Here is a 25,132-nt window from a genome sequence, read left to right on the forward strand (position 1 = left end):
CATTTACTGCTTACAGTAAGAGGGAATAATACCCTATACTGTTGGTCAGGAGTCTGGATCAGACAGCCCTCGTTACTGTAGGTCAGCTGTTGAGTTCACACTGTAAGCCGTCAGTGCATGGAGCAAAAGCCCGGCTGCTCCTGTCGATATTCAGGATGGAGCAGTCTTCTTGTTAGCCGCGTTCGCCAGCAGCAGAGTCAGTCAGAGGCAGCAGTTTTACCATCTGCATCTGCGAACAGACGCTGTTCAAAGGATGAGAGCTAGTCAGGGATGCATCCGCACCTGCGCCCTCCCCGGAGAGGCCTTTCAGGTACAGTACCTGCTACATTCTCTGCAACTGTTAGAAGCCACAATCAACCTCATTCTGTCAAATTGGGGAGCTGGATATCTTTCCCCAGGTGGGAGCTGTTTTTTTGTTGTTGTTAAACAGGTTAACCTCAATCTGTCACTTTTGCACGATTGTCTCATTTATCCAGTGTATAGAGAACCTCGCATTCCCTAGCATGTCAGCTGTACTTTATCCTGAGTAAAGATGGAGTTGATCTTGCACCAACAAATATAATTTTGTTTTTAATCATGTTTGGAGGTATCAGAGAAATTTATAAGGAAGCTGAGTCTAAATCATGATTTGCTTAACAGATGCATGGACTGACAAAAGCCTTTCCGTACTTTATTTGCAATGACAGCTCCTGGTGGATTTGTTCTTTATCATCAGACTAATTATTTAAATTAAAAGTGTACTATTTATCATTGGAAGATCTGGAACAATATATGTTTCTAAGCAGCATTATCATGTATTAGCTAAAGTGAGAAGTATATATATATATATATATATATATATATATATATATATATATATATATATATATACATGACTTTGATATGTTCTGGAACAGTGTGTAGTTTTATCTATTGTACAAAGAAAGGGGTTTACATTATCATTACTACATTTAATTTTTTGTGCAAAAACTTTGTTGCTATTATATTGTGTATTATTTATTCTATTTTAGATTTTATTACCCCAATGAAAAAACAAATGCAAGAAAACGGTTCTGATTTGCACAAAATCCTGCATGTTTTAAGTGATTAGTGATTCTTCTATTCTATCCTATTCTATCTGAATTATTATGTTATGAAGCTGCCTGAATTGATATAAAATATAGGAATAATACAGACTGGTATAATCCTTATTACTTTAATCTTACTGTAAAGAAGCTAAAAGCAAAAACTTCAGATCCTTTCTTTTGGTTACTATGGTAACAAATACTCAGAACAATGGTTTTATTGTCATGGCAGTGTTTCTAAATAGGATTACAGCATTAACTACTGAGTCATTGGGCAGCTGAAAGTAACGTTTTACCCCCCATGCAACTCTGGGTCAACTCACCCCTCCACCAATTCGGACCCCCATCTCTTTGCCAGCTGTTACAATTAGTCTCAACCTACATCCATGCTATACACCCTTGTGCTAAACCATAATATATCACTCTATTTATCTTGGTACTTGGCTGTTCGTGACTATTGGTTGAGAGGAAATACTAAATTAAACAGAAGAGCAGATGAATTTCATTTTATTTTTATTTTTTACAATACCCTCTATATCAGGGGTGTCAAACATACGGCCCGCGGGCTGGATCCGGCCCACCGAACAATTTAAGTCCGGCCCGCTGGCTAAATGCATTATCATTATAAAAACAAAAAAACAACACATGTTTTTTTTTCAGTGTCCTGTCTGGCATGGTGGCAATAAGAATTTTTGTCTTAATGCCAAAAGAGCTAATTAGATTTGACTTTCACAAGAGGAGCAGTACTGCTTTTGCCATAGTGATCCATTTGATTTATGAATGTGAATAGTTTTATTATGATTCATGTGGGGAATATCTCAAATGATATGGACACTACAATGGTAAAGTAGGAAAGGAAAGGAAGAACAAGAAGAAAAAAAGAAAAGGTGAAAGAAAGAGGAGAATAAAGGAAGAGAATGATAAAACAATTATTGAAAAAAGAAAGTACTTCATTTAATTGAACATCTGCAGTTCCTATATTGTCCACTGGGGGCGCTGTGTTTTAATCAGCAGATGGTAGCACTGAGCTTCAGATGTGGAAAATTGATTTTAAATAATTTCTTAATTTTTATCTGTTTGATGTATTTTGTCATCTAGAACAATGTTTTTAAGTTCCAAAAATGTGAATAAATTTTTTTCAACATTGTACAATCACTGTGATCAGTTCTTATGCATGATGCACTTAAGTAAATGTTTAACTGAGTAAAAGTATTGTTGAAATTGCACATACTTTTCTTAAAAACGCTGAGGTTATTTATAATATATTGTTTAAAAGTGAAATTAATTTAATATAAAAATCAACAACAAGTCCACATTTATTAGTTATATTTAATGTTGCGATGAGTTAACTCGTGTGGCCCTCTTGAGATCAGATTAAGGTGTATGCGGCCCCTAAACCAAAATGAGTTTGACACCCCTGCTCTATATAAATTGATTGGGATTCTGACCCTGGTTTGGGCCAGGGTATGCTAATGAAAATGCAACATATTATGACCCCTAATGAAAGCAAATTAACACTAAGTGCTGAGTTACATGACCACATTGTCCTACCATATACAGAGAGTAGATTTTAGAAAACTATTTTAAATCATTAATTTTCAAAGTTGGCACAAAAAAATGACCCTAGAGCTTAATGTATATGAATTGAGTCTTGGAAGCATGATGTGGAAGGTGGATGCTTTTCAACTCTGAAAAAGACCAAACTTATATATAAAGTAAGAAAATGAAAAGAAAAACCAAATGTCCGGCAATATTTTCTAGATGATACAAGTATTCTAAGAGCTTTCAGGTGTTTACTGTCATATTGGCAGATGATGAGCGCACAATAACAACTTTTTAATTTGCTTTGCGGTTATAGATCTCTCCAAATCTGTGTCACAAGCCCTGACCTTCTTCTTTTCTCCCCCCTGCAGATGACTGACGGTAAACTGTGCCAGGTTCAGCTGCTGGATGACAGAAAGCTTGAGCTGCTGGTTCAGGTATGGTATCAAGATGAAGAAAACAATGCATAGAAAGACCTTTAGATCTGTATTGTTAGCGCGAAAGGTTGTAGTTACAGTCAGAGGACTTAAGGTTCTGTTTTTGAAGGAATTTTCGGTATTCTCCACCCCATGTTGATGAACAACTGCTGAACATAATGAAACATTTATCATCAAGGTGAATCCACTATTTTTTTGATTTTAGTTAATGAGATTTGCATATTAGGCATGGACGCTGGTGTCATGGTTTGATATGATCTCAGGAAAGGCTGAAGGTCTATTTACAAGTAACACCTCAATTTTTTCTCACAGTATATTTTAGGTTATACTGAAAAAATACAACATTATTAAAATGGCATTATATTTACAAGTCTTGTTATCTCAAAAAATAAAACAATATGTAGATATTCTTATAAATTGTAGGTTTTAAGTCCCAAGTTGAAAAAATTAAGAGAAAAGATAGAAAACTCTAAATTCATTATGGCTGCTGTATGTTCACTTTCTAAGGCGTTCTTGAAATACGCTCCTCTGCGCTTCCTCTGGGTAGTACAGAATCTGTTTGACGCAATACTCAGTGTAAATTGACCTACTTGATTCTTTTAACTGCTTCAGGTAATTTATTTATTTTACAGATAAGAGTACAATTCTGTAAGTCGCCTCCTGTCTTTCCTCTATATAACTTGAACATTGCATTTTTTATCTGAATATTATTATTTGTATAATCAATTAATAATAATTACATTTCTTTACCCTTTCTGACAGGTTTTTGCTTTAGAACTTAACTTTAAATTAGCTTTTTATTCATATTACTTATGTGCCCATGTGTTTTTGCCACTGTTACGCCTGAATGTCCTTATTGTGGGACAATACAGGTATTTCTATTCTTTTCTATTCTATTCTATTCTATTCTATTATTTGCTACACATTTTACCTTTTAAATACTTAGCACCAAAATTTCTTGTGAGTACCAACAAAGGCATCCCAAGTACCAATAGTTCTGCTTGTACCACTGTCAGTCTGCCCCAGGGCAGCTGTGGCTATAATGTAGCTCATCACCATCAGTGTGTTAATTATGTGAGTAAATAGGTGAATGACTGAATGTAGTGTAAAGCATTTTGGGGTCCTTAGGATTTCATAAAGTGCTACACATGTACAGGCCATTTCCCATTTTCACGGTTTAAGAAACGTGGGTCTAGGTCAAAAAACGTGTGTTTCTAGTTTCTTTATTAACAAACAATATTTTGAGCATAAACAGAAAGATCACCATCCTTTCAGAATGCTTTTGAGTAAATTCTCACTCATCAATCTCAATCTTTCCATCACAGCCTAAGCTACTGTCATATGAGCTCCTCGACTTGGTATCCTCACACTTCAACCTCAAAGAGAAAGAGTTCTTCGGTCTTGCATTTTTTGATGACCAGTACGTAAATTGTACTCTTAAAAAATAGAAATCATCACATTTGCAGATTTGCCTTTCACTATGTGCATATGTTTGCTTTTGCAGTGGTCAGTGTAAGTGGTTGCAGATGGATCGTAGGGTACTTGAACACGACTTTTCAAAGAAACCGGGAACCATTTCTCTGAACTTTCTCGTCAGGTATTAACTCATCTTTTCATGTAATGTTCTGACTCACCAGCAGGGGGCGCTACTTTGCTGGCTTTATTATGAAAAAAGAATCTGTGTTGGTGCTTTTAAGGAGCTTGTTCTCACACGCTTTTCCCCCATTACACCCACAAAGTTCAATGTGTTTTACGTGGAGTTTATGCGATAGACAACACACAAATAATACATGATTCAGACATGGAAGGAAAAGGAGGTAATGTAAGGTTCAAAGGTTTTTATAAATAAAAATAAAAATCAGATTTAGGCCTTGACATTGACTGGGCCATTCTAACATGACTTTGCTTTGATCTCTGATCTTGCTCTATGTTTATGACTGGAGAGCCATCTCTGTCACCGTCTGCAGTCTTTTAGATTATTATATAACATGTTTTCTTTCAGAATTTCCCTTTATCCTTCTTCCCATCATCTCTGATCTCATGATTTACTGTGACAATGGTGTATTCAGGATGATGTGCATTGTCTCCAACGAGGTTTGAGGTGAACTTGAAATGGGACTTGTGGCTTTATTTTATTCATTACTTTCTTCTTGCCAATCTTCCAAGAAGGCTAGATTTAAAGAGTGCACAATTAACAGTTTTCCTAAGAAGAGATTCTCCACCTGAGGTGCAGATATTCACAGTTCCTTCAAAGTGAACCGTTGGCTGCTTCTCTCCTTGATTCTCTTCTTGCCCGATGTGTTAGCTTAGCTGGACTGTCATATTTCGGTAGGTTTGCAGTTTTCCCCAAGCTCTTTATTTTGGAATAAGGGATTAAACAGAGCTCACAGTAAGATGGTCGAATATTGGGATACTGTTTTATACCAAACCCTGCTTTTGACTTCTGTCCAACATGACCCTTGATCTGTCTTCTGTTTTTGGTTTTTATGATGCTGTTTGTTCATTAATGATGTCTGACACTTAGATTAAAGGGGGCCACAAGCAGATTCTCATTCAGTGGTTGGTTTCATATGGAGTTTCAGGGCTTAATGGATTGCAAAAACACAAAATGATGATTTCCTTTGGAGCTCATGAGAGCTGAAGATTGGTTGCAGCAGATTAGGGCTTCATTGCTGGCAGAACTTGATCTGAAGACAGAGCACACTGGATTAGTAAAGCTACTTTTACCATTTTCAAATATTTAGGAAACTTAGATGCTGGGAGTTACTGTTTCACTGAATCAGAAGATTTGCTGATGAGTAGATGTGGAGTGTGGGTATCTATGGAAGGTGGTGATTGGAAACAGCTGAGCCTTGACCCCGCCCCATCAGGGGCTTCTTCTGTAGTCAGAGAGGAGACTGCCTGGCCAATCAGTCTCCTCATATGAGCATTCTCTGACAAATCTTTGATGCCTTCACAGATCAGCTGTATTTATACTGAGAATTAGTTACATGTGGGTTTGTTTATTCTATTTAAAACCATCAGTATTATCTAGAATTAATTTACGAGTGTCAGAGTAAAAGGAGTGAAAACGGATACCAGAGGTGTCAAGTAACTAAGTACAATTATTTTTAAATCCTATTTTTTACTTCTACTCCTTACATTTTCATGTAATTAGCTCCTTACATTTTTACAATAGTCTCATTACTTATGTTTTATTTCAGCTTGTTATTATTCTGGCTTGTCAATAAGAAACAGAAACAAACAAACAAACAAAAAAATCTGGTAGTTAGCACCACCCGAACAGAGTGATTTTGACTAAGGTTGGAGGCAGTACTGCACCAAGTTGTTTGCCAAAGGCCCCGACAAAAACTTAAGACAAATAAAACGTAGAACAACATTGCACTTTTTGGATTATTTGTTATTTTCCCTTTTACCTTCTTTAATTAATCGCTTTGATTAATCATTAATTTTGACAACACTGTCTGCTGTGTAACGATTGTAGGAGCGAACCCGAAATTCAGCCGGACACAGAGTTACGTAAAGGGGTTTATTGAAAAAAAAGCAAAAACAGATGCAGGTGTTACCAGTCTTGAGCCCAAGCAGGTGGATCATGTAGACAGTAACTTCCTTTACATTCCAATAATAACAAGTAAAAGGTTATTGATAATATGTCTCTGAGGTTTGACGTTTTACACCAATAGGTTTAAGCAACCAAACATCAGATTTTCTGCTACATGGAACCCATGTTGATGCTTAGTATTGCACCAATATGGACCTTTAATATATTTGCTTTGCATTTAATGGTTTGTTTTCAAAGGATATATATGTGGGTGAAACAGCCAAATCCTATTTTTTTCAATATCAACATCATACTATACAGTTATAGTAATGGGTTGGTACTTCTACTTCTACAGAAGTATTTTTAAACCCTCATTTTGTAGAACACAGCATTATGTATCATTTTGCTACCATTCATGGTTATGCAACACTCGGTGTTGTTCTGTTGCATAAAGTGCCAACGAAATACCACGTGGTTTGTGGATTTAATATGACAAAATGGGAAAAGGGTAAATACCTTTGCATGGCCCTGTAAGATGAGAAAAGTACAAGCTGCTGATTTAAACAGGCACGCACTGTCAGCAGCAATAACAAGTCATCTTTGCTTTTATCTTCGGCAGGTTTTATGTAGAAAACATAACACAGCTGAAGGACATCATAACGGTGGAGTTGTTCTATCTGAATGCGAAATCAGCCGTCTACAACGTAAGTGTTATTTTGTCTCTGTTTTCCGGGAATTAAAACCACAAGGAAATCTTCCGCTACAGATGTTTTTTGCAGCAGCTGCAGGATGATTCACTGTCTCTGAACCCTGCGCCTCAGCCCAACAGACAGTAATGACTGCAGGGCACAATTTTCTCACTCTGCTGGCAGGAATGGAAAGTGCATAGTGTGTGAAAGCAGAAAAACACAAGACTTCATTTCAAGAACAGGCAGAGGTTACAATGGGGCAGCTCAGGGAATGATCTATGTTTGGATCAGCACAGCTTTCTCTCTACTAATCAACATTTTATTTATGTATTCCTAATTATTTTTTTCCCCCTTTATGTTTCTCAGGGGATTATTGAAGTGGAAACTGAGAATGTCTTTAGATTGGCTGCAAATGCATTGCAGGTTTGTACTATTAATGGTCCCCCATTCATTAGTTAACTGGTGTATGCAGACTATATTATCTAATAGGATGCTTCTTTTATTACCAGGAGGCTAAAGGAGACTATACAAGGTAAGAGCACATGATGTGTAGGAGTATTTAACTGCAGCTGGAGGAGTTAATAGTGAGCTTTCAGAGACCATTATTCAATAGGTCACTTGTTTCACCGGCGCAGACAACAAAAATCAATAGCGGTACTCTGTGAGGCTCACCACAGAGTGTTGCGAAGCTTGCACCAGACAACTAATGAATCTCACAATGCTGCGACGATGCCAAGGATTGCAGCGCAAAAGACACCTCTCTGATGCACAAAGCTGCTATTAGCTGTGTTCAAATAATGCACAATGCATACGTTTTTCAGAGAGATACTGCAGGTCTTTGTGGATGTTACCAAATGGTTCTGACCGGCTGCAAACACAAAACCGTTTGTGTAGACATATTTTTTTTTTTATTAGATAGTGGAAAAACTATAAGAGCTTCTAGAAACTTTGAACTTCACTGATAAAGTGTCACAGCTTCACATCGTTGGGTAATGATGGCAGAGAAAGAAGCTGTTTAACTCAAAGCTTTAAAAATGTTACACTGGCTTAAACCTAGATCTTATGTCCAAAACATCCAACAAGCCGCTGGTTCTATGACGTTTTATGTAGTCTCTCACTAGGACAGAAAGATATTTCTCAGAGCAACCTCATGTTTTTTTCTGTCCCACTAAAGAGACAAATATACCCAAAAACTGCAAATACATTTTCTCTGCAGCACAGCAGAGTAAGCAGAAAATGAGTTCAGGCGTTCCCTTCAATTTGTCACATACCAGGATAACATTGTATACAGAGGAATACAAAATATATTTGAGTCAAGTATTACGATTTTTTTGATTTAATAAAATACTAAAAAAATATTACTGTAAGAAGGCATAGGCTGGCACAAGATGTATGCTGGCTCATGCCTTTCTCATGAAAATACTCATAAGAAAAACTTTGAAACTTTCAATTTAAAATGACGTCAAACACAAGAACAGTATGACATACAATTATAGCTGTTTTGAAACTGTAATTGTTTGAAGTTTGGTATATGTTGATACTGATGACAGACCAAAGCCTAATTACAAGACTAAATCTTTACAACATCAAATTTCCTTTAGGTTTGCATTATATTCATATATAAAATACTTTGTTTTACGTTTTAGAAACATTTTACAAAACTGGGTCTAATCCCAGATTTAAATGTTAAAGTTGTAATGTTGCAGTCGAGATTTCTAAATAGTAGGATAATGTTGCAAGGGTTGATTTTTACTATTTAATGTGCTCTTCATCATCACACTGACCTACAGCTTACAGCTTCTTAACTGTTTTGTATAAAAATTCTTGACTTTTCTTACCTTATTGCCTATTAGAGAGAAATATTACAAGTCAGTTGTTCACCCGCTCAACTTCCAAATCTGTCACAGCTGTTCTTTTTTTTTTTTTTTTTTTTTGTCGTCTGTTTCAGCGATGAAAACACCCGAGCTGATTTGAAAAAGCTACCAACTCTCCCCACCAAAGTCCTCAAGGAACATCCATCTCTTGCATTCTGGTAAGCTTCCAAAGAAATCTTACAAGAAATCTTACTCTAGTCTTTTAGGCAATGCTGTAAGCCTGAGATACATTAATTCATTCTTTGTAATGTGGTGACACAGCCATTTGAGTTGAAGTCCAAATCAAACACCACTTGAAAAAAGTATTGAAAAACAAGTGGATGTATTCAAATACTTTATTTTTGTTGTTTCCAACTAACTATTAACCTGACAACAGCCAGATGCATGTCTCGCTCCGCCTAGCTTCACTCACATACATCTGGGACCTCTCCATAGCAATTGCCTTTACTGAAGGCTGGGCCTTATCAAAACTCCTTGCATATGATTGGATAAGCCACTTGACTGTCATCTTTATCGACGTGCTATTTCAACCACTCACCCTGAAGCTAACCCGTGACGCTGATGAGACCGACGCAGGAAAAAAAAACCTTTTTTTTTTTTTTTATGTGTTTGCGGCTCTAGTGCAGGGTTTCCCGCAGCGCTATGTTTGCGAGGCGGCCGCGGAAAACGTGTCGCCCCCCCCCCCCCGCTCCGCGGAAAACGTGTTGTCCCACCCCGCTCCGCGAGCCGGTCCGCGGAAAACGTGTCGTCCACCCCACCCCCCCCCCCCGCTCCGCGAGCCGGTCCGCGGAAAACGTGTCGTCCATCCCCAACCCCACCCGCTCCGCGAGTCGGTCCGCCTCGCATAAGCAAATTCCTGCGGGAAACACTGTAGTGGTACACCTTTTATTGATAGTGAGCTGACAGGAAGAGGGGGGAAGACAGGCGGCAAAGCGCCGCGGGTTGGAGTCGATCCCGGGCCGACCGCGTCGAGGACTAAAGGCCTCCTAATATGGTTAGCGCTAACTGCTAACCGCTCCGGGGCGCGTCCGCGTTGCGCGTCCGCGTACGCGCCCCGGAAAACAAAACTTGCCAAATCCGGTCGGGAGAAGGGCGAAAACATGGTTTCCACCAACAAAAGCCTTCAGAGGCGTTCTCTGATGTTCTTTTAATGAAACAATATCAGATAGATTGGACAACACGGAAGAAATAGCAGCATCAATGCTAACGCTTGCTTCCTCGATGCGAGCCGCCATTGTTGTTGGAATCTCATGGTGGCTTCTCCACTACGTCACATCCAGGAAACACCCGCCCTGCGTCCTGATTGGCCAGACAAAAAATTTGGTTGTGGTAATCACTTTCAATGAGCCATGTCCCAGATGTATGTGAGTGGAGCTAGGCGGAGCGATACATGCAGCTGGCTGTTGTCAGGTTAACTAACTATATCATTTAATTTTTCTGTCTTTTAAGGCATTTTGATGACTTTTTCTTACTGTGGAATGTGCTATGTAAATAAACTCAACTGTTTTTTTTCTTTACAGTGAAGATCGAGTAATTGAATATTATAAGCAGCTGAAAGGTGTCTCTCGAGGACAGGCTATTGTGCAGTAAGTCTTAAATAAAACTGTGCTGTTAACTTCAGATTTATTTGCACCAGTAACTGTTATTGTACTGCAGATTTTAATGTAATATGATGCTAAAGTCGAACAGGAACTACAATAAGGTTTTTTATATTTTAATGTGAAAACCTTGTTTAATTCATCGTCTAGAAATGGGACGAGAATGGCAAAACTGCAAACTAACAAAGATACTGACATTAACTTGCAGGTCTAACAGTAGACCTGCAAGTTAACAGTAGCTGGAGAGATTCAACACTCAGGTTGAAGAACCTGTTGACAGGACATCTCTTATTATATGCCTACAAATCTGGTCTTCATCAGTAGGGAGCCAGGAAAGGACAGGACAGGAAAGCTGGTCGGATGCATGGTTGATAGAAAGATTGTTGGAGCTACAAACGGGAGAATCCTTGGAAGAAAACCTGTTAGACGCTGCAGAGGACTTGCAAATGCTGGAGGGTTCACCTTCCAGCAGGACAAACACGACAAAAAACATATCCTGAACGAGAGTGGAATGGCTTAGATATTACTCAATCAATTAGCTCAGTCCAAGTCCAGACTTAATTCCAGAGATGGATAAATCCAGCGTCAGAAAATAAAAACCCTGCCTAGTTTTCCTTCATCCTGCTCACTTAACCAGATGATTTTAGTACCTGGCTGCATCCGAAATGTTCTAATTATAGCTCCTAGTTTCTCTTCCTTGACCTTTCACGAGGTAAACTGTAAGAACTCTATTGTGGGGAGGAAAGGAGCTTCAGACTGCCGTGCCGATTTCACACAGCCTTTATCTGCAGTGTCAGTACATGACAGAACATAGATGATTCTAGTCAAATCCGGGCCTACAGCCTTCCGAAAAAGAACTACAAAGTCTGCGCTCTCTTCTCTCCGGCCATTTTCATAGATTTCCGTGAGGTGGACTTTGCTTATACGTCATGTCACACACAGGACTGTGGGACTCCTAATAGCTCTTTAGCGTCAGTAAGGGACATTGCAAGGTTCCTATGCTTAAAGGAATTATGATAAGAAGCATGCAGGCTCCTTTTCCTACCTCCTTCTTTACTAACTGTGTGCTATTCGGACAGCAGCTATTGTGGTGAACTCTGACACACTTCTGCTTTGACTGAAGAATCCTTACCAATTAGACGTTTTCGGATGCAGCTTATGTCTGCTGTGGACCCGGAAATGTAAATGGTTGGAACTAATCTCTGAATAGGATTTTTACTTTCTGAACCTGGATTGCTCACCTTTGCTTAAATCCAACTGAGAATCTGTGGAAAGACTTTTTTTTCACTGATGATCTCCATCCAATTTGCTTAAACTTGTGCTATTTTGCCAGGAAGAAAACCGGTCTTTAAATGTGCAAAGCTGGCAGATACATGCCAAAAAAGACTTGATGCTGTGTTTGTGTTATAAGACGGTTCTACAGAAGTTCGACGTATGGGGGGATATGAAATAAATGTACAGCACACTTTTCCCAATGTAGTTTTGTAAATAAGTTTGTGTTGGTCAATGACATAAAATACCAATGAGATACGTTTTGTTGTAATGAGACAACATTGGTTTTCACGAACATCTCAAAAAACTGCTGGCTTGTACTTCTAATTTTCTTCCAGGTATTTGACGTTGGTGGAGTCATTGCCAACATATGGGGTTCATTATTTTGAGGTTAAGGTAGGTCCTCTTATGTGACTCATTGAAAATGACAGTGGTTACACCTAGAACTAAGTATAAGCTTTATGTTTTTCCTGACAGGATAAACAAGGGATCCCTTGGTGGCTGGGAATCAGCTATAAGGGCATCGGCCAGTATGATCTGCAGGACAAATTAAAACCTCGCAAGGTAAATAGGAACAGATTGCTTGCTGAAATGTCCGCTGCTGTTCTTTTCTGCCTCGCACACAAATCTAGGTGTGATGATGGCATAGAGCACGGGTGAGGACCGCAGCTGTTGCAAAACAGTGTGCTGATTAACCAGCTTTAAGTCATGCATTGTGTCTTTCAGTTCCGGGAAATCTTGACTTGAACTGCAGCAGACGAGGCCAGACTTGAATCAAAATCTCACCCTGAAACAATATGTCAACTCGCTTGATTAAGGCTTATGAGTTTTAAAAAGTGAAGGATGATCATAAGGACAGAAACAACATGCTTTTCTTGTTTCATGAGTATTGTTTTCGGCATGTGGGTAGAGAGGAGAAACACCCGAGTGAGTGATCTGTCAGCTATGTTGTCCACTTCAGTTTTAAGAACAGATTATTTCTGTATTGTCTTCCTTATAAAGCTCTGTTGCTCTGCATGAAGCAATCTATCGGTCGCTGGTGCATCCCAAAGTTGTGCAAGAAATCAGCTGAACGGCATGCTTTAGAAAAGGAGAAGAAGGTGGGAGCCCGTGATGTTGAAGGGAAAAAAGGGGGCTGGGCTTGGGCAGTTTAATATGAATCTTCAGAGAATACCTGAAAAGACAAGTCAGGAGCTGACAGAAGCCAGACTGAAGTATGCGCTCGGCTTGACAGCAAAGCAGAGGATTTAATCTTTTCTGAGGACTTACTCTGAGCGTCTGTTGTGCTGGTAAGACTGGAAATCACTCTTCTTTGTTTGGTCATCTTAGGAGTGCATTCTGCACATATCGCGTCTTTACAAGTAGATTAACTTTTTTCTAAATGCTCCTAAGAGTACTCATCTAGCAGAACTGGTTGGAAAATACAGTGCTAAGGCTTCGTTGTTTAAAAAGTATCTCATTCAGTTCAAGCCGAGACACGCAGTGAGTCAGCGACCCTAATAGATTGTTCAAATCTGGCTGCTGACAGCGAGCACCTGGTTGACGAGGGGGTGAACGTGATGAGCCATGAAAAGTGGTTATGTTGGCCATGAATCTTCGTGTAACGTCTGCTTGTGGCGTTCGTTTCATGCGAACACCTGCGTTAATGGAGCTCAGACTGTAATGGCATCTCACGATGGAGTCTGGCGAAGAAGGACAAGCAAAACACCCGATCTCAACCATTTTGTACGGTTTTATGAAAATCACATCCGTCTAGTTAAGCTTTTCAATGATTTTAGATTCACCAGCATTTACAACACCAGTGGGCCACACACACAAAGCCATTGTGTTTGCCTTTGTATCTAAAACGCACATTGTGAAATGAACACGGATACATTCATGTTCCTGATGAGACCCTCTGTGTTTTTTCCAACAGCTCTACCAGTGGAAACAGCTGGAAAACTTGTACTTCCGGGAGAAAAAGTTTGCTGTGGAAGTTAATGATCCACACAGGTGAGCCGATTCTTCTGTTTGTTCAAGTTGACGAGACATAATATTGTGCATACCTTTGTTTGGCTTCTGACTGATCCAGATTTTTATCATTTATCCAAAGAAATTATCAATTTCCTGGCCCTTTTCTTATTAGAAATATCAACAAAATACTTTTTGTTTTCTTCTTTGTGCTTACTTCAGGAGAGCAGTAACAAAACGCACATTTGGGCAGACAGGCCTGCTTATCCACACGTGGTATGCCAGCCATTCTTTAATCAAGACCATTTGGGTAATGGCCATTAGCCAGCATCAGTTCTACTTGGACAGAAAGCAAAGCAAAGTAAGAGGCTTTTATGAAATACTGTCATTTCTTTATTTATTTTGTGGTTTTACTTTTTCATTTCATGTCCTCTTAATTTTTGCAGGCAAAACTAGGACCAGCTAGAACGTTGGAAGAAATTGCCATGGAGCTCACCGAACATGGAGGAGCAAAAATGAACAGACTAGGAGATGTAGGCCTGAAGAATAATTGTATAACAGCCAGCAATGGGAGCTTGGTGTCTACAGGTTTGCATCATTAGAGCTTAGATTTCAGTGAAAATACAACTCTGGTCTGAGGTTTACATGACCTCAATATTAGCAGGAATGTTAAACTCATTTGGGCCTTTTAATGATCTATTTGGACTGTTCTTTTTTCAAAATAGACTGATAATACAGCAAACTTTATACAGTAACAAACGTTGGTAATTTAATGGGTTTTTCTTATTCTTAATACTTTCTAAATTGTAGCTAGATTCTGAATTGATCAAAACTATGAAGCAAAAGCATATAGAATAATGTAGAAAGCAAAAAAATGTGAAATAACACAATAGCCTCCTTTTCTTTTGATTAGTGCTTAGTACTTTCTTGGCATTCTCTCAATGAGCTTCAGGGGATTTGTCACCTGAAATGGTTTTCCAACAGTATTGAAGGAGTTCCCAGAGGTAGTAATAAAAATAAAGACAAACCATTTGCTGTGAAAGTGTGTCCAAACTTTTGACCAATAGCATATATTTATGCTAGAATATAATATAAAATTGACCACAAATCAATATGTAATTAAACCTTGTGTAAATAAGAGACAATTCATAATAAATTAAAACTTTTCAAAATTCTGCACCCAATTCTTCTTTCCTTTAAAAACATTTAAGCTGTGTTTTGAATAATTGTTCTCCGTCCTTCAAAGAGAACACATGAAATAAATCATAAAGAGTCCAACATTTATATGAAATCTCTGGCAATAGCAAGTGCTTGAAAGCTTGTTCTGAGTAGTTTGAGAAATAAATAAATAATGTAAAATAAACGACCAGCTAAACATCACCAGCACAAGAGTGCAACAGATTTAGTTTATGGTGGAATTCTGTATTTTCATGAGTTGGACTTTGCAGGTTCTGCAGACTCTGAAATGAGCGAAGAACAGAAGAAAGAAAAACTGTCTGAGCTGAGGAAAAAAGAACAGGAACTCCAAGATATTTTGGCCAAGAAAACGAAAGAGCTCAAGAAGATTTGCCTCAGAGAGGCGGTGAGAAATCTTTTTTTTTTTCTATTACAGCACTTCTGTATTAATTCAATGAAAGTACTATTTTCTGCTGAGCTCTTTTTTATTAAACCTTTGTTACTGTGCAGAAGGCGAGTTGATTGCCTCTGTTTCTACTTACACTTTATTAAAGTCTAAAACCCTGTCTTGTTGTTCTTCAGGAACTGACTGGAAAGCTGCCAAAGGAATACCCCCTCTCCTCAGGTGAAAGACCACCGCAGGTCAGGCGGCGTGTCGGCACTGCTTTCAAATTGGATGACCTGTTCCCCTACAACGAGGTCAGTATTTGACCGGGGCACTTTAAACATGAGGAAACTCATGTTCATCCTTTTGTGCCCAGCTATTTATATTCACTTACAGTTTGTTAAATGCCATATATCTATTTGAGTTGAAATTAAAACTCATTTGTTTTCTTCAATCAACAAAGAGCTCAACAAAATGTCTCAATTACTTGTTAAAATTCCTTCTGACAATATTCTCTGCTTAGTTAATTATTAATTATAGGTATTATTGAAAGCAAAATATTGATAAAATGAGCCACAGACTGCCATAGATTACAAAATCTTTGATAATAGTGTACCTCAGTCAAAACCTTACTGCGCTAAAATTAAGTTTAGCGCAGTAGTTTTTTTAACTGGAACTACAGTGCCTTGTAAAAGTTTTCACGCCCCCTGAACACACAAGCAAACAACGTATTTTGCTATGATTTAAAGTAATGGAACGACATTTAATTTGTGTTTCCATTTAAAAAGGGACAATAAATGTAAAAACAAGTGAAACGTAAAACAACAATGTAGCCAACAAGCTAGCCTTTCACCCATGGTCCCTGTGCCAGATGTAAAAATGTTCTGGTTTGTAAAGGTCTTAGAGGTCTGTGCAGAGCAGATTTGGGTGATAAAACAATATCCTTAGTTTTGAACATCCCACAGAACTTGGTTCAATCCATTCCTTAAAAAAAATGGATGCAACTGCAAACTTACTATAATGTAAATATTCACCTAAACAGTCAAGCCGAGCATGGAGAGCATTCATCGTTATCTATCATCATCATCATTAATCTAAGGTGGGAAAATTTTCTGACATGCCAACCATTAGTTTTGCACTGCACTTAACAAATATGGTCTTTATGGAAAACTGGCTAGAAGAAAGCCATGGCTGAAAACAGCAGTAAGTGGGGAAATTTGGGTGTGCAAGTAAGTAAAAGGCAAATGGAAGCATAAAGATGCACATTAAGGTAAAAAAAATATCAAAACAAACAAAGTAATAAGAGACTGTACAGAAAAAAATTAATACTGTAGTACTGTAGAAATGGCCAAAAAGATTCCAAGTACAGATAATATGAGATAAGTCTTATAGATTTTTTTTTTGTGTGTTCTTGTTGTTGACTTTTCTTAGGACCCCTTCCTGAGAAATCTTGAGAGCAGATTTGCCCTCCAACGAAAGATTGTTGAGGCGGCTAAGAAGCTCGCAAACGAGTCCGAGCTGTGCAAAACGGTGAAGAAAAAGAGGAGGAGAAACTGTCTGGACGCTATGCAGAAACTGCAGCAGATAGAGGATGAGATGAACCAATACAGGATCAAGAAGGGGAAAAAACCCACGCAACGTGCCTCAGTGATCATTGCAGGTTTGTTGCAGGCTGATATTTACTGTAACAGGGAACAGTTAACTACACTTGCAGAGTATATTAAGTTTTTTTTTCGGTCTCTCCAGATGAGCTTGTTCGGTCAAACTGCAGCTCTCTGTCTAGTCTCCCACTGGATGATGGTGAGTGATTTGTTAGGTTTGCTAAGATCATCATAACTGCTATAGTACTGATGAAGCTCCACATTTTTATGTCAAAATTCCAAACGTTTCCAGGGGTAGATTTTGCAGGTTTTCCGATTTTTATATATATAAAAAAACACATTCAAGTATTTTACAAATATATTTTTATATTACAATATTATATATATATATTATATTTTATATTTACAAAATTATAGCAGATATTTCTGCAGTGGTCAGGTGTAGCGATCCAGAGAGGCAGGTAACTTGACATTCAAGCCAGACACGATGTTGAGCTTTAAAAGGTTTATTCATGAGAACCAGAAACGCAGTACTGGCAGGAAGCCTCTGCTAGAGCAAGCTGGAGCCTGGTCATGTTGAGGGCAGGCTGTTCACAACAGAAGGTGAAGAGCAGGATGGCTGAGGGTTGGTCTGAGTCCAAGAGACAAACTTGGGTCATGCACAGGTGGTCAGAAAACAAGGCAGTCAAATCCAGGGGTTTAGCAATACTTGTCGGGGTCCAGAAAATGGCGTAGACTTCCAACAACTGCTTGGCAAGGCAGAAGAATCCAAAGAACATGAACAGGTTCAGAGATGTGAGAATTAGGCATGAACTACTGGCCATCTACTTGCTAGAAGCTTTCAATAAATAATCTGGCGCTGTCTTGCTGTTTGAAGAGAATTTATAAAGGGCATAAAATAGGTGTATAGAAGAGTGTATAGAGAGCTTGTAGGTGCAGTCCATGAGGCTTAATTAAAAGCAGGGGTCTGAGAAGTGGCAGGATCAAGACAGTCAGGCTTTAAACATGGGACTGATGGATCCATGGAACTGTTAGACAATGATAAAAGTGGGAATAAATGGGACAAACATCGTAAAATCTGGAAAAAACAAAAAGTTTCCGTACTACTTTTTTCTTTTTCCAGTTTTATCCAGAACCATAAAATACTCAAACCAAATTCCATACATTTTCAGACTGGATAGAAACCCTGCATAGATGCTAATAGCATAACGTTTTACTGTGTGTATGTAGATGACTCTGATGTCGCGGGTCAGAGGCCACGCTCACGTTCAGTCCAAGGTTCCCCTCAGCTCAGTCCCTTACGATCACTTGGAGCTGAATATGATGTGGAGAGACAGGGATCGCCTGCAGGAAACAATCACAAGAGCCACAGCAGGTGGGTAAAAATATATTCTTCTGTTTGTGCAAGTGAGGTTCAACTAGTTTCACGAGTTCTTACTTCAATAAATGCAATAAATACCACACATTCAATTATATCACATGTGTTTGCAGCCTCATTCTTTTCCCGACATCTCATACCCTCCTTTTTTTATCACTTCGACTTTTTAGATTAGGGTTTGATGGCCTGGAGGCTCCCCATACCTACCAGAATCAAAGAGAGGTCTCCTCCACCAACAGCAGTCCTTATAAAACGCTTCCTAGACCTCCTAGAGATCCACGCAGCATGCCTCCCACCCCCGTTATGACCCGTAACGCCTACAGCAGCAGCCAGCTCAGGTCTGGTCTTTGATGCCGTGCATGTATCATTCCTCCCATTAATAACCTCTTCCAACTTTCATCCTTCGTTCTTTCCTAACTCTTGACCCTTAACTAAAACCTTTTCTTTTTTTTTTCTTTTCTTTCTTGCTGAATCAATAAATATTTTCCTACTTTAGGAGTCGTATTAAAGTCTGTGTTCTTTTTCCAGATCAGAGGGGTCTCCTCATTGCTTCAGACATCGCAGTGGAAGTCTAGAGTCTCAACCCCGGCTGAGAAAAGACACAGACTCTGAGAAGCCTGTCTTTATCCTGTCACCATCCCATCGCAGTAATAGCTCAGATGTGTTAGAAGACTGCTCCTCCTACACTAGCCAGTCCAGTCTGGACTATTGCGGTGCAGCAAACTCCCACTACGGTACGCTGGACTCCCGTACCTCGACGATGCACCGGCTACACAGGAAAGTGGAAGTGTATGGCAACACCGGTAGCATGCCCAACTTGGTCCAGCACCATTCTGGCTGCAATTATCAATGTGAGCCCTCACCCCACTATGCACCTGGTGCCTACTACGTTGCCAATTACACCTGTCAGGACATGGAACCTTATTCTAATGGTGCCTATGTATATGAGAATGAAGTTGAAGGCCACTACAACGTCAACCCGTCCTACCAGATGAACGGTTATCACGGACATGACAGGTTCAGGCATTACAGCAGTGATGGGGCAGACAGTCTATCCCAGAATCCTTACGCAACGGTGAGACCGCCACGGAGCAGAGAGGGACCCAGAAATGAGCTCCTGGCTAAAAATATGCAGAAGGCCTTGGTGGCCGAGCATCTGAAAGGCTGGTACCACCGGAGCAAAGGCCACCGTGAGGGTGGGAGAGGACTGATGGTCGGATACGACTTTGACAGCGGCTCGCAGCTCAGCCTGGGCTACCAAACTATGCCTGCAGCTTTTAGCCACTCAAGCAGAGCCACTTCTTTCTCTTCAGGTAAAAGTTTTTTTTTTTTTTTTTTACATTGCAGACTTCTTTTGTTGATGTTTGTGAGCAAGTGGGACTATAAACTTGAATTAGTCACACCGGTTCTGTCAGGAGCAAGTGAAAGGCATGTAGAAAAATAGCCACAATGTTTGACCAAATGTCATGCAGTTTAAAAGGCATTTCCATTAAATCTTCAAATATCTTTTTTTATTTTTCTTACCAGACCCATAAGACGTCAGACAGCTATTTCAGACTTACTATAGCACACACATCAGGAGCTAGCAGCACATTACGGGGCGACAGGACCTGGGGAGTTTGTCGGTTTGATAGCCCGCTCCGACCGTCTCAGTCGTTGTGTCCTTGGGCAAGACAGCTCACCTGAATTGGCGGCCAGCGGCGGTCAGAGGGCCCAGTGGCGCCGATGTATTTTTAAAAAAACGTACAGTCAATTCAATCAGATCATATAGAGAGATAATATATACTACTGTTTGACTGTAGTTATTAGACAATGCAGTCAACATTATTATTTCTTTTTCAAATAGATATACAGTTCTGTATCTGTGAAAACCTATCCAATTGCAGCAAGAGTGCAATGACTGTGGACATTTGATTGCACTGATTTGTTAACTTTGACAGAATCCCTCAAACTGAGTAATGTGCAGCAACATTGGAAAGAACTCCTCTTTAACAGAAAAAAAACCTGCAGCAGAACCAAGCTCTGTGATCAGCAACTTGCTGTGATTGCCTGGGGTTGTGAGACAACACAGCAAATACACAAAAAAACATAGACGCCCCTGTCCGGGGTTGTCCTTGCTATATTAAAGGAAAAATATAGAGCTAATGACAGCAGTAGACAGCAGTAGAATTTAGTGGATTCGTCTAGAGTAACACAGCAAAATGTATAAAGTTGTAAAATCTAAAGAATGGGAAAAAAACACACATACACAGTTAGTAACAGCAATAGCACGTTCAATTTCAGTATCTAGAGGAGAGACTAGATACTGAACAGACAGTCCAGTGTACCATCTATAGAAAAATAACATAAAGTCATTTTCAGCAGTAGCTCAGCTGGTGCCCCCCTCCAGGATGCTGTCACAATAAACCTGGTCTTAAAGATAGAAAGGGTGTCTATTTCACTGACAATAACTGGGAGCTGGTTACAATTCCACCCATTCTACTTTTGAAAAGCTCTAATAACCACCAGCAAATCTGCAGTCTGAGACTAATAAATTGTATTGGTAGTATTGTTTTTTAAAATTTGTCATTTGAACTATGTAGAACATACTGCATGCCACTTTAAAAGTGAAAGGAGTAGTAAAATTATTTATTGTAATCAATTTTTTTACATAACAATTTTAACACCTTATGCATATATATGGTTTTCATGTGATTTAACACAATCGTTTCCACAAAGCCATGAAGAGTCCTGTGCATGCAACAGATAATCCCACTTTGATTTGTGAATCTAATTTGTTACTGACTCATTTTTATATCTTCAGAGTGTTTAGAAACACAAGTAAAAGTGCTTTTTGCATGTGAAAAGATGTTTACAAATTCTAAGTGAATCTGTAAAGCTGATTTCATAAAGTTGCTTTTAGTGATATAATTAAAATTGAAATGTTAAACAGCAGCACTGAAAGCAACTTTCTGGCTCATAACACTTTTCAGTCCACATGTTAGCTGGTAGTAAAAAATGCTATAACATGTACACACTACACCTGGCAATATATCACCGCACCATAGCACTAATTGATTGTTCATTGGGGGACATTCTTAGCTGTCCTCCATAAAACAGCAGCAATTACTGGGTAAAGCTGCTACATTCACTAAGTGTTTTTGCTTTATACCTGTTTTTCAGTGTCCTCAGCGGAGAGCACAGGAAACTGGCGTAACCAGCTGGCTGTCGGCCTGACAGAGTTTGATACAGCTGACGTGTCCCAGTTCTCTCCCGCTGGAGCTCAAGCATCTCTGTACAACCGGAGTCCCACACACAACAGGTGAGTGCTGGACTTAGTGTAGAAATCTGTCAGGCGATGGCTGAAAATGATTTGTAGTGTGGCATATTATGTGCATCCTGCTGGTTTAATCTCCAGTTGTTCAGATAGTGTTCTCACGGGATTTGTTGTCTGTCTCTCTTCCTGCCTTCTTTTACTCCTGGACTTGTGATTAATGCTCAAATGGGAAGATTTTCTCCTGAGAACAAAGAGTCTGAAACGAAGCCTAAAAAGTCTGAGTCAGTAGATATGGTTGGTGCTGAGGCCACTAGTGCAGATGAACCATCAGACAACCAATCTAGCACTTAAGGGTGAGACGGATTATGTCATGTTGGTAGTCATCTCCCATTTGACGTCATATTGCCATTCACGTGTCTTACCTCTTGTTGAAATCATATCTTCATATCGTGGTTTGCTGTCTTTGGTTTTTTTTCCATCAAGCCCTGAGTTTTAGTTTTCCAAATAAGTTTTACTTTCATTATAAAGTTATTCATTCATCAGCTGTGTGACAAGGCAAAAACCTAAAAATTTAGGGATTTAAATTTCACAGCAGTATTGTTAGCTCAATTACTCTGCAATACATACAACATAAAACGTTCACTGTGTTTGAATTGACCTCTTGTTCAATATTTGGAGTTTAGTGACCTGTTTTTCCTCTCAGGATAAGCTGGAGGATTTTTTTTTTTTTGATGCATGAACTTAAACCGAATTTAAAACGTTGGTTGTCAAGTCTGTTCAAAGGATATGTTGCTTTTTGGTTAGAATCTGTATAAAATATTGACTTATGTATATATGGCAGGCTTTATAATATTGTTCTTATGCTAAGATGTTCCTAATGCCAAAGCATCGGTAAAATTACATTCTGGATTTTAGAAATAAACTCCAGGCACATTGAAAATGGTGAAACAGCCCTTTGGTTTAGCCCTAATAGATAGCTCTTAAGCACTTGCCAAGGTTGGCATCATTTGTGGCTGATGGATAACAAGTTGTGGCATTATCACAGTGCTTACAAATAATGTATTTCCATCAGTCTTCCCATTGCTTCTTTTTGTACATAATTTTTGTGGTGGTTCTATATTGCAAGATCTCATGGCATGAAATTCTGTTACTATCCTAGTACTGTACAATCCCTCATTAAACATGCTTCTTCAGTTTTTGAATGCATAAAATGGAGAGAATACTGTATATTGAGCTTGTTTTGCTATTAGTTACCCTGGACACCAACCATAACATAGATCAAATCCTCTGGTTTTGTTTAGACTTGCAGCTAAAGTGCACTAAACTTGGGTGTGACGTCCCTCCCAGATCCAAGTTCTCATCCTCGGAGACAAATTAAACGAGCTCAAAAGTCACGTTCCCTGCAGAGTTGCTAGGCCTAACTTCATTGGATTAAATATCAATTTAATTTTGGCAGTTGACACGCTGTATGTATTTCAGTCTGAACAAAAAATGTATTTCTTTATACTCCAAAAATGTTATGGTTATGCATTTACACTAATTTATTTTTTTCATTCTGTGAATTGTATTTCCACATCCATCTGTAAGTTTTCTCCCAAATGCCTGGCGTGTATTTCTTGTCTTCAAATATTAGAACAGTAGTTTTGACATTTTCTTTTGTTACTCAATGCACAGATTTCAACATAATGGGAGCTACATGGGCATCCACTGAAGAGGACCAAAATGAACCCTTGGGCACAAACAAACCATGGCCAGCAGCACATGGAGGGAATGGAGCTGAAAACAGACTTTTCTGTTGCCACCAATGCAGTCTTTGGAAATAAGCACTTCTTAATGTTTTGTGCAAGAAGGTGTGCTCTGACCTCAACTTAAAGACAGCTCTGAACACAAGTGATGACACTCTTGAATGGCTTTCCCATGTGCCTTGGTTTGGATGAATTGTACAGGCAGATGAGAATGTGTCAAGATGTTGCACAATTACACTGGATTCAAACTTAAATGTGTAAAAAAAAAAAGAGACAAAAACAGCAACAAGTACTTTAACAAGAACTAGCTACTGCCTTATATAAAACAGTAGTTTATAGAATAAAAACAATCATCATCTTCATCTCATGAATAAAAAAGTAATCTAAATAAAAACGAAGATTGAATATGTTCACATTTGTGATTTGACAAGAACTGATTTTACCATCGCGTTAGACTTTGTTTACCAAGAATCTCTTCATTTTTTTTTTTTTTATTACATGTCGAATTAGAATGTATCATTTCAATCATGTCTATAGAGCCATTTGTCTTGTTGGTGCAGTAAGTGTTTGAAAATGCATGGTAAGGAAATTCTTTTCGGTTTAAAAAAAACAGCACTGCCATAAAAATACATTTTCTCATGTTGGGTTTTTCACGGTTTTGTACAGTGAGTGTGTAGTTTAACCTTGTTAGAAATTGTCATAAAATATTTTTCAGTTGGAGGAAAAATAAATAAATGTGTGACACATAGATGGGTGTTGCCACTTTTTTAAAAGACAAAAGCAGCTGGTAAAGAACAAGTTTGGCTACTGTCAACAAGTCACCAAGTCCTTTGGGAATAATTGTTCATTTTGGAGCAGTTGCTACTTGTAAGAACACGATGGCATTCAAGGTGAAGTTCTATGTAGTTTTTCAAGACAAAATAAAATAGGCAAATCAAACATATTTCTTAAATTCCCATGACTTTGGGCAAGGATGTGCTCTTTTTAGGTAAATTCAATTCAATAACAAAGTATTTCTGGATGGAATTTAAGTGTTTTTCCATCACATTGCTAACTTTCCTAAGCTAATATCTAGAAGCTAGAAACACCCCTACCATTTACTCCACGGAATTTTATTTATATTGCACCCATCAAACAGTGAACAAGTAAAACTCAAAATACTGAACATCACATCCATGACTTCCAGATTGTTAGCCAGCAAAACTTTTCATTAGTTTCTGTGCTTCAAAGCCACTGCTATTTATTTGTTAGGAGTAAAACAAATGGTAGCTATGTGGCAACATGCTAGCACAACCATTTGGATTAGCGACCCATAAGATAAGTTACTATTCAGCTGCTCTAAAACAAAAGCGCAACATTGTCTTGTAATGTTTTTTGGTGTACATGCTGCCCCTGCACTTGCAGTTATAATAACCCATCATGTTATCCAAGAGATGAACGTAAGCGGGAAAAGGGCAGCAGGGGTGTAGTTATTTCATGCTCTAACCTATGACTGGCTAGCAGGTCGACTACATAGCCTCCATCTCCAAGCACACCACATTGCCTTCTCAGCAGATGGTCATGTTGTTTGTCTCCAATGTTCTATACACTATCAGTTTTAGTGTCTGTTAAAAACACAAATGAG

At 38.8% G+C, this 25,132-nt stretch overlaps 1 protein-coding gene across 4 annotated transcripts; it reads left to right on the forward strand.

Annotated features, from left to right (window-relative positions):
- Positions 1-175: 175 nt before the first annotated feature.
- LOC105928616 (FERM domain-containing protein 4B) lies at positions 176-24,256 on the forward strand. 4 transcript variants are annotated; one of them, XM_036131729.1, is made up of 24 exons: positions 176-310; positions 2,978-3,043; positions 4,369-4,463; positions 4,548-4,640; positions 7,204-7,288; positions 7,640-7,696; positions 7,783-7,805; positions 9,222-9,305; positions 10,668-10,733; positions 12,356-12,413; positions 12,495-12,581; positions 13,933-14,009; positions 14,190-14,328; positions 14,414-14,555; positions 15,416-15,549; positions 15,726-15,842; positions 16,960-17,188; positions 17,275-17,328; positions 18,360-18,504; positions 18,678-18,845; positions 19,036-19,820; positions 21,670-21,808; positions 21,997-22,116; positions 23,438-24,256. In XM_036131729.1, the coding sequence occupies exons 1-23, from the start codon at positions 254-256 to the stop codon at positions 22,112-22,114; spliced, it is 3,018 nt and encodes a 1,005-aa protein (XP_035987622.1). In that variant the 5' UTR covers positions 176-253; the 3' UTR covers positions 22,115-22,116; positions 23,438-24,256. The 4 variants fall into 4 exon arrangements, with proteins under 4 accessions (XP_035987622.1, XP_035987620.1, XP_035987621.1 ...); XM_036131727.1 differs by lacking the exons at positions 176-310; positions 2,978-3,043; positions 4,369-4,463; positions 21,997-22,116 and having other exon boundaries at positions 4,551-4,640; XM_036131728.1 differs by lacking the exons at positions 176-310; positions 2,978-3,043; positions 4,369-4,463; positions 18,678-18,845 and having other exon boundaries at positions 4,551-4,640.
- Positions 24,257-25,132: the final 876 nt, after the last annotated feature.

Source organism: Fundulus heteroclitus, unplaced genomic scaffold (genome assembly GCF_011125445.2).
Source record: "Fundulus heteroclitus isolate FHET01 unplaced genomic scaffold, MU-UCD_Fhet_4.1 scaffold_454, whole genome shotgun sequence".
Taxonomy (NCBI): Eukaryota; Metazoa; Chordata; class Actinopteri; order Cyprinodontiformes; family Fundulidae; genus Fundulus; species Fundulus heteroclitus.

Bases quoted from the DNA above. Each gene is read 5' to 3' on its own strand.
- LOC105928616 (XM_036131729.1), top strand. From the start codon at position 254: ATGAGAGCTAGTCAGGGATGCATCCGCACCTGCGCCCTCCCCGGAGAG. The intron at 311-2,977 runs GTACAGTACCTG...TCCCCCCTGCAG, and splicing joins TCCCCGGAGAGGCCTTTCAG to ATGACTGACGGTAAACTGTG. The intron at 18,505-18,677 runs GTGGGTAAAAAT...TCGACTTTTTAG, and splicing joins AATCACAAGAGCCACAGCAG to ATTAGGGTTTGATGGCCTGG.